General features: G+C 45.5%; 1 protein-coding gene across 1 annotated transcript; it reads right to left on the reverse strand.

Moving 5' to 3' along the window:
- Positions 1-1699: 1699 nt before the first annotated feature.
- LOC123171429 (zinc finger MYM-type protein 1-like) lies at positions 1700-4121 on the reverse strand. The gene is made up of 3 exons (XM_044588936.1): positions 3250-4121; positions 3137-3161; positions 1700-3088 (listed from the first exon to the last, which is right to left on the reverse strand). The coding sequence occupies exons 1-3, from the start codon at positions 4119-4121 to the stop codon at positions 1700-1702; spliced, it is 2286 nt and encodes a 761-aa protein (XP_044444871.1).
- Positions 4122-9980: the final 5859 nt, after the last annotated feature.

Consider the following 9980-nt stretch of genomic DNA (forward strand, 5'->3'; position numbering starts at 1 on the left):
TTGCCCGAATGGGGAAAACATTTGTAGTCTGCACAGTTGTTATATGTAGATGTATTGTCTACCCAACAAAGGCCTTTTTTAGGAGAAAGGCAGGAGCTTTGCCCAATTCATTAAGAGAGGAAAATAAAATTACAGAATGGCCCTGTTTATGAGGAAAACAAGGCCGAAAACCACGTGATTTAAAAGGGAAAATTGTGCAAAGCCCCGAAAAAAGAAGAGAAACAAAAAAGAAACAACAATTCCGACATCAGCCAACTCGAAACTATACCACCAACTTGCCCACACCCCAGAGATGAGTGGATGAACTCTTCCGAGATGCCTTCAAGAAGGATAACGACGCCCAAGGGCGCCGCCGTTTCCCTCCTTTTCCCGCTAGGATCAGAAATCCTGTATTTTCCATATCCATACAATCGAGTCATTAGGTTTCTGAAATAGTGTAATGGAAAAAGAAGTGCTTCGAATCATTGCTATTTGACTCGGACCTATTCTGAAAAAGTCGAGGTATTTCGAATTGTTTGTTGACACGGACAAAGTAAGCCGTGGTCATCGACCCCCTTCGAAGACTTAAGATTTCGCCCAGAGTGACCCACAACAGCCGGCAGACCTCAGGAGATGGCCGCCCACACCAACAACCCCCACGGCAACCCTTAAAACCAGCAAGCCATGGTCTAGTGAAGAGGAGGAACTCATCGATGACAACTCCAAAGAGGAGGGAGCTACAACGCCATGGTCGCTGGTATCCTTCAACGCCCATCAAACCAAGACTTTCGCCCTAAGCCCCTCGACCTAACCCAGCCCCGAGGAAGGAACTCAGCCACCGCCGATCGAAAGCAAGCCAAGACCACGCTATACGGGCAGCAGCAAACCATGACCACTAGTTCTGAGAGCCCTTCGATCGATCCGCACGACCAACATGGAGGCGAGTCAACACCAACGCACAACACAACACAACCGAGCCTTAGATACACCACGAAAGCCAAAGCTCACGCAGTAAGCACGGCCCGGACGCAGCCCAACCATGCCCATGTCACAGTATCCAACGGCCAGCCCCATGGCCGGAGCGGACAGATCGGGACCGCCATGATCTGAGCCTTCGAGCCCGCTCCCGGGCAGCTGCCCCAGCAACTGAGTCGCCCACGCCTCCTAGGCCACCCACCTCACCACATCCGCCGACGCAAGAGGCACGACACTGCGCTGGCCGTCACCCTCCGCTTGCCGCCCGCCCCATGAGCTCCCCAACTCATGGAGGACACAACCGCGGAGAAAAGGAACCGTCCCCGCCGCCGCCTGCTCGGCGACGGTGAGGGGAGGAGGAGGGTGGGGGTCGCCGGGCTTAGGGTAGCCCATGGGGAGTGGCGGAGCCAGCAAATTGCCAAAGCCCGGGCACGCCGTAAGCTAAACTTTACTTTTGTCTATCAGACACAATAAGTATCATATATTTGGATAAATGTCATGTGCAATATACACACTAATGTTTTATTGATCATAGAAGTAAATAAAAACAGGAATACAATACCAAATAACTCTCCTAACACTAGTCACACAACCTAACCTTTCGACGCCTCGACGACAATAGTACAATCTCCAACGTTCATCCTTGTGCACACAAGAGAATCTACAAGATATAACACATTAATAATTTATATAATTTTCATTGAAATTAAACACATTAGATAGAATGGAGCGTACCAGTAATATGCTAATTGGACCTGGGCAATTGCCCTTTCCGATACTTCATGGCTTGAAACCGTTTAATAATAGCATCATCATCAAGTCCTTTAAAAATCTCCCGCTCGGTGTAGCAAATCATCAAGTCATTAAACCATGTATCAATCATCTTGCTGCGCAATTTAGATTTGATAATCTTCATTGCCGAGAAAGCTCTTTCGACCGATGCCGTTGAGACTGGCAATAACAAAGCCAACTCTATGATTCTGTACACCAGTGGGAAAACCAAATGTTTCTCAGTTTCAACCATCGTTGTAGCTAAACTTTCAATATCTTTACAAGAAGAAAAGGCCTCATGCCTTCGTACATGAAGAATGTAAGTCTGAAGTTCGTCTCTTATGATTGCACGGTCACCACTAGAGAAATCTCCATGATAAACTTCAGTTAAGCTAGCAAGCTTGTCAACATCAAACTTGGAGAAGGAATTTTTTGGATGAAGGCATGAGAAGGCCACTATTATATTTGAAGATGCTTCATTGAAGCGATGATTCATCTCAGTGCATATCTTGTCAATGGCGACATAGAAGATCTCAACTCGATAGAAATGAAGATTGGTGTAAGTCACACCATCAAGCCTTGAACGACCTCGGACCGGTATTCTTTCATTCATATCGGGCACCGGAATACCTTTGGCGACACAAAAGTGTTGGACTTCATCGAACAAGCTTTCCCAACCACTTTCTCTCATAGAGGCCAGCCGAGCTTTGACATCACCAACTAGTTCAATGGCATTAACAATGTTTATATCTTTTCTCTGCAAGACTTGTGAGAGTTCATTTGTGATAGCAAGCAACTTTATCATAAGATGCAATACGAAAGCAAATTTGAAACTCTCCATTATCTCTATCAAACCCGCCGCTTGAGACGGTCCGCGCCCTTCATCATTGACCTCACGAAGCACATATATGACTGACTTCCACATTTGACTCAAACGAAGCAAAGTTGTATGGTGTGAACCCCATCTAGTATCCCCGGGTCTTGCTAAATTTGTTTCTTGGTTCAAACCTCTTCCACTAAATATCTCACCACTCTCAAGCTGATCTAAGATATTTTGATGACGTTCCTCCCTCAGTGAATCCCTTCTCTTGCAAGATACAGTAGTTGTGCTCACAATTAAGGAGACATACTCAAACAAATCATGAATAGAGGAGCAACAACTAGCAACCGAGACAACCACCAATTGTAAACGATGTGCAAAGCAATGCACATAAAAGGCATAAGGGTTCTCATCAAGAATTTTCTTTTGCAAACCATTAAATTCACCTCTCATATTTGAAGCTCCATCATATCCTTGCCCTCGTAGACTATGAATGGATAACTTATGATGATCAAGAATGTCAACAAGAGCTACCTTTAGTGCCTCTGATGTAGTCTCACTGACATGGTATAGAGAGAGAAATCGTTCCACGGCCTTCCCTTTATCATTGACATACCTACATCAAGATTTTTGTAACAAGGTTAAATAAAAGTAGAAAAAAACTATGAAATAACAATTTAAATGAATAATAAACCACTACTAACCTCAACATCACCGCCATTTGCTCTTTGACAGATATATCACGTGACTCATCGATAAGCACAGAGAATTTCTTATCACCAATTTCTCTCATGATCGCTTTGGTGACCTCTTCTGCGCAACACTTTGCAAGATCTTTTTGAATTTCAGCAGCAAGCATCTTGCAGCTTCTACTACCATGGTCAAAAGCATGCCTCACTTTCTCATCTCTAGCTTTATGCCAATCTACCATCTCACGGAAGTTACCCTTGTTCAGTGAAGTTGAACTTTCATCATGGCCACGAAAAGCCAAGCCTTGAGCAATGAGATATCTTGCACAACCCAGAGAAGTGTGCAACCGAATTTTGTAAAGTACTTCAGACTCCTTGGATGACCTAGCAAAGTTACTAGACACGCTTTGCCTTTGATTACGAAAATCATCATAATGCAATCTTGCCTTGTTGTGTGCACTATTTACCCCACCAACATGAGCAGGCAATGCCTGATATGCATGCTTCCAATCCCTGAATCCTTTTTTGGTGAAGACATCATAACCAAAATGTGTACTACTTCCTGGTTGCTTAAAAAGAAAGCAATAGAAACAAAATGCAGCTTGCTCGGACACACTATATTCTAACCACTCATAATTCTTATACCAATTTTTAGAAAATGCACGGTTCTTGCTACCAATTTTTTTGCGATCAAATTTGACAGTTGGTCGGGTTGGACCCTTCAATATGTATGCTCTTCTCACCTGATCTTGAATATTCGGATGATAATCAGCAATTTGTTGCCTATGAGCGGGATCACACACAATTTCAGCTGGATTAAACTCATCATCGTCCTCGTCCTCAAAATTCACCTCATCATCATCACCATCATCGTCATCATCCAACATTTCCTGCTCAATCCAGTTCTGAACCTCATCTATCACGTCGTCATCATGTTCATGAACATCACTTGGTTGTGGGTCTTGTGGCGGTTCCACTTGTGAATTTCTTCTAGTGTCAACAAAAAATCTGCTCAACTCTAAAATTTTAATGAGCATAATTAGAGTCGGCAAGAAATCCAATGCATAACTTCTCAAATTACAAATATAACTCACCTAGTTGTCGCTTGCCTCTAGCCCTAATTGTTGGCAGTCTGCTACTGGATGCCTCTTGAACAGGTTGAGTGTTCACTGCCGCTGCTCGTGTCGCTAGTGTCGACGGTGAAGACCCAACGTCCGATCGAGTCGGAGTTGAATTCCCACTGGTGGTACCGGACGATTCGCCGCCTTGGCGCCCCCGCTTACGCTTCCGATCTTGACCGTCGCCCACCGGAGCCAGGGCCGAGGCCTGGCCGCGCGTCATCTCTATTCTCTAATCTCTCTTCTAATCTTGTCGTCCGACGTTGATCTGGCTGCCGGCGGCAGTCTCTACCTCACGCCCTCGCCGCCTCGAAGGTGCAGCTGCGCAGCAGATGTTAGGTCGCGACTAGGTCTCGCGTTCGTGCGCACGCAGACGAACAGGCGACTTGTGGATGGATGGATCGATTCAGATTCTTCTTCAGTACGTGGATTGATCGAGCAAACAAGGCCTATTGGCTGTTGTGGCCCATCTGATTGTTTAGCTTATATGAGTAAGGCCCAAACTGCCGAAAACGCCCGGACTGCCCAGTTAGAGAAGTTTATGTATTTTCCATCGTTTTCTCATGTTTTTGGGCGGTTTTTAGGCATGCGATGGCTAGGAAAGATCGCTATAGTTGAGAAAACCGACGGGATCGAGCCCGGGCACGTGCCCAGGGTGCCCGTACGGTAAATCCGCCACTGCCCATGGGGATGGAGTGACATGGGGCTGGTCGGCATTTTGCTGTCTAGCTGTTTTATCATTTCCAACAAAGGCCTTTCATGCAATATAATTGGGCTATTAAGTTCTAGTATCGATCATACTGTGAGAACAACAAAAAAGAGCATATTGTATACAACGCCACAATAATGATATCATAGACATACATAAAAGTACATGTTAGTACCTTGAGCATTTTAATCCCTTCCTCGTACGTTAGCTTCAACGTTTTCTCTAGGTACTATATATAAATTAGAAGAAGTTGAGACAGTAAATTAAGCAAAAGCACACATATAACAACACAAAACAGTAAGGAGTAATGTCTTACCTTCAGAGGTTCAAATGGATACTGCCTATTTATTGTCTCGAGTTCCTTCCGACAATTTTCATTTGGGTGTTTGAATATTGCTACAATTAGCAATCTATGATATCACAAACCTGAAAACAAAAATCAGTACTTGGTCAGCATCGCTTCAATAGACAAACTAAAGAATTATTTCCTCCAAATCTTCCTTGCCTCAAAGTAGTGCTCCTTAATCTCCATTTCTGCATCCAACCCAATAAACTCACACAGATGCCTGTGAGTGTTTGATTTTTCTGATCTAAATACCGGACCAGCCTCAAACACGCGCCCAAAGCCACCACAGATGCTCATTTGCTTGTATGATTGTGGAGACTGCGCTAAACAAGCAGGCTGGTAATTGTACTCCAGCTTGAATGGAGATGCACCAAGTTCACTTGATCCACCAATCAACTTTGGACTGTGGATCCCAAGTCCGAGAACAAAAACTCGCTGAAAGTCTGCATGTGTATCCAACAATCATGACATGTACTCCCTATGTAAAGAAATATAAGAGCGTTTAGATCACTTCTTTAGTGATCTAAACACTCTTATATTTCTTTGAGGAGGGATTATGGACCAAAAGAAGAAAATAAACATTGCATGCTACAGAAATGGATAATAAAATCTATCTGCATGAGATGCCACATGAATGTCACAAACATAAGCATAGTTTCGATGCACCCTATCTCATGTTGCATGTTAAATACAGGTTTGTGCACGTTGCCTTTTGCTGGTAGATGGAGATACTAAGATGAAAAAATGGTCACACAAAAATTGCTTTTCAAATGTTAATATTACCAAGACTAATCCATGAATAAAATGTATGCAACTATGCACAGTAAAGATACTTAAAATAGTTACTGGACTAAACTCACTGATATAGAGCTATCAAAACCGGAGCCAAGGCTCAAATCTTGAGCAACGATCAAAGCAGACTTCAGCCTTGTGGTTGCCGCATAGGCTCACCACACTGACAACACCAACTCTCTTCCGTCTTCTCAGTTTCTTGACAAAAAATGATACTGCTATTTGCACATTAGGGAGTAAATTATGCTTCAAGCATTCCTCAAACCAAATCGGCAATATGTAGGCTTAAAATATCAGCAGGCAATAGGTAGATGGAGACCGATTTTTCAACACCCGGGTGTCTAGACACCCGGCTATCATGCCGTTCAGGCAATACATGCCTCATTGGGATATGTGTATGGTCGTGCAGCACTGTTTCCATTAGCACGCAAGGTGAACAGTAAAAAGATGTGACACTACAACTTTACCATGGCCTTTCGCTATAAACAATTCTCCACTCACCTGTCACTTCGTGGTGGTCAGTGTGCTTGTCCCTCAAATGAGAGAAGCTGTCGGGAGGAGAGAGAGTCTTTTAAGGCACCGAGTGAGAAGAAAGGTAAGGATAGCCAGCCTTTTTTTTGTGAGCCTGTTTGTGAGAGAGCAGAAATGTCAGAAGAGAGAGACTGAGAGACAATGTAGAAGGAAGAAAAAACAATATGAGAGAGCGATGATGAATCTTGCTATCGTTCAAAATATTTTCTAGGAGAGAGAGCGCAGTGTTCAGTCTCACCATTGCCAGCGAAAAAGCCTCCTTCACGTGTCACACAACACTGTAGGACAGTGCCTGTCCTATCATGCCGTCGAAGACAAGCTACTAGTCAGTACGCCTCTACATGCATGGCTATTAGATAATTCAAATGGGCTGATAAAGCTGGCAGGTCCTGCAAATGGTATTATTTTAGTCAGGCCTTAGCACGAATCTCAGAGGGATTGTACGAAGGTGATAAGGGGGTGCCGGGAGTCCCGGGAGCTACCACACCTTTTCGATGTCACAAACATAAGCATAGTTTCGATGCACACTATCTCATGTTGCATGTTAAATACAGATTTGTGCACGTTGCCTTTTGCTGGTAGATGGAGATACTAAGATGAAAAAATGGTCACACAAAAATTGCTTTTCAAATGTTAATATTACCAAGACTAATCCATGAATAAAATGTATGCAACTATGCACAGTAAAGATACTTAAAATAGTTACTGGACTAAACTCACTGATATAGAGCTATCAAAACCGGAGCCAAGGCTCAAATCTTGAACAACGATCAAAGCAGACTTCAGCCTTGTGGTTGCCGCATAGGCTCACCACACTGACAACACCAACTCTCTTCCGTCTTCTCAGTTTCTTGACAAAAGGGGAGTGGTGTCTACATAACCTTGTAGACCGAAAGCGTTAACGATCTAGAGATCGTGGTTGGCCTAGTCGTACTCGCGTCGCGATCCAATCCGATCCAAGTACCGCACGTTCGACACCTCCGAGTTTAGCACACGTACGGCTCGGCAGCGTCCTCTCCTTCTTAATCCAGCAAGTGCGGTAGAGGAGGTAGATGAGATCTGAACCAACACGACGGCGTGGTGGTGGTGGTGCCGGCGGAACTCCGGCAGGGCTTTGCCAAGCGCTCACGGAACGTGGAGGAGTAACGGGAGGGAGACGGGGCAAGCACGGAAGGGTTGGCTGCCCCCGTGCCTCCCCACTATATATAGGGGTGAGGGAGGGGCATGGCAGCCCTAGCCCCCCTCCCAAGGTAGGGGGCGGCGGCCAAGGGGGGAGGAGTGCCCTCCAAGCCAAGTGGAGGCCCTCCCCCTTAGGGTTTCCCCTCCCCCATGCACATGGGCCTTGTAGGGGCTGGTGCCCTTGGCCCATTAAGGCCAGGGCGCCCCCTACATGCTAATGTATGGGACGTGGTGGAACCCTCCGAGGACTTTCGGACCCCTCCGGAACCCTCTGGAACCTTCCAGTGCTTCCCGGTAGAATACCGAAAAAACTAGACTTTTTCCCGGAACCCCGACAACAACTTTTCATATATAAATCTTTACCTCCGGACCATTCCGGAGCTCCTCGTGACATCCCGGATCCCATCTAGGACTCCGAGCGACCTTCGGATTTTCCACTATTAATATCTCAATACTACCCTAGTGCTACCGAACGTTAAGCGTGCGACCCTACGTGTTCGGGAACATGCAGACATGACCGAGAAACCTCTCCGATCAATAAACAATAGCAGGACCTATATGCCCATATTGTGAAGGAAATATGCCCTAGAGGCAATAATAAAGTTGTTATTTATGTTTCCTTATATCATGATAAATGTTTATTATTCATGCTAGAATTGTATTAACCGGAAACTTAATACATGTGTGAATACATAGACAAAACAAAGTGTCCCTAGTATGCCTCTACTAGACTAGCTCGTTAATCCAAGATGGTTAAGTTTCCATACCATAGACATGTGTTGTCATTTGATGAACGGGATCACATCATTAGGAGAATGATGTGATGGACAAGACCCATCCGTTAGCTTAGCATAATGATCGTATAGCTTTATTGCTATTGCTTTCTTCATGACTTATACATATTTCTCTGACTATGAGATTATGCAACTCCCGAATACCGGAGGAACACTTTGTGTGCTATCAAATGTCACAACGTAACTGGGTGATTATAAAGATGCTCTACAGGTGTCTCCAATGGTGTTTGTTGAGTTGGCATAGATCAAGATTAGGATTTGTCACTCCGTATATCGGAGAGGTATCTCTGGGCCCTCTCGGTAATGCTCATCACTATAAGCCTTGCAAGCAATGTGACTAATGAGTTAGTTGCGGGATGATGCATTACGGAACGAGTAAATAGACTTGCCGGTAACGAGATTGAACTAGGTATGATGATATCGACGATCGAATCTCGGGCAAGTAACATACCGATGACAAAGGGAACAACGTATGTTGTTACGCGGTTTGACCAATAAAGATCTTCGTAGAATATGTAGGAGCCAATATGAGCATCCAGGTTCTGCTATTGGTTATTGACCGGAGATGTGTCTTGGTCATGTCTACAGAGTTCTCGAACCCTTAGGGTCCGCACGCTTAACGCTCGATGACGATTTGTATTATGAGTTTATGTGATTTGATGACCGAAGGTTGTTCGGAGTCCCGGATGAGATCACGGACGTGACGAGGAGTCTCGGAATGGTTGAGACATAAAGATTCATATATTGGAAGGTTACATTCGGACACCGGAATGGTTCGGGTCGTTTCAGATAAGTTTCGGAGTATCGGGGGTTACCGGAACCCCCTGGGAAGCTATTGGGCCTCATGGGCCTAGTGGTGGAAGAGAGGAGGCAGGCCAAGGTGTGCGTGCGCCCCCTAGACCAAACCGAATTGGACTAGGGCTAGGGGGCCCGGCCCCCTTTCCTTCTCTTCTCCCTCTCCTTCCCTCCTTGTCCTTGTGGAAGTAGGAAGGGGGGGGATCCTACTTGGAGGTAGGACTCCCCCCTTGGGCGCGCCTCCTCCTGGCCGGCCTCCTCCTCCCTCCCTCCTTTATATACGTGGGGAATGGGGCACCCAAAGGCACAACAGACAATCTCTTAGCCGTGTGCGGTGCCCCCCTCCACAGTTTCACACCTCGGTCATATCGTCGTAGTGCTTAGGTGAAGCCCTGCGCCGGTAACTTCATCATCACCATCACCACGCCGTTGTGCTGACGGAACTCTCCCTCGGCCTCAGCTGGATCTAGAGTTTGAGGGAC

Source organism: Triticum aestivum, chromosome 7D (assembly GCF_018294505.1).
Source record: "Triticum aestivum cultivar Chinese Spring chromosome 7D, IWGSC CS RefSeq v2.1, whole genome shotgun sequence".
NCBI classification, from domain to species: domain Eukaryota; kingdom Viridiplantae; phylum Streptophyta; class Magnoliopsida; order Poales; family Poaceae; genus Triticum; species Triticum aestivum.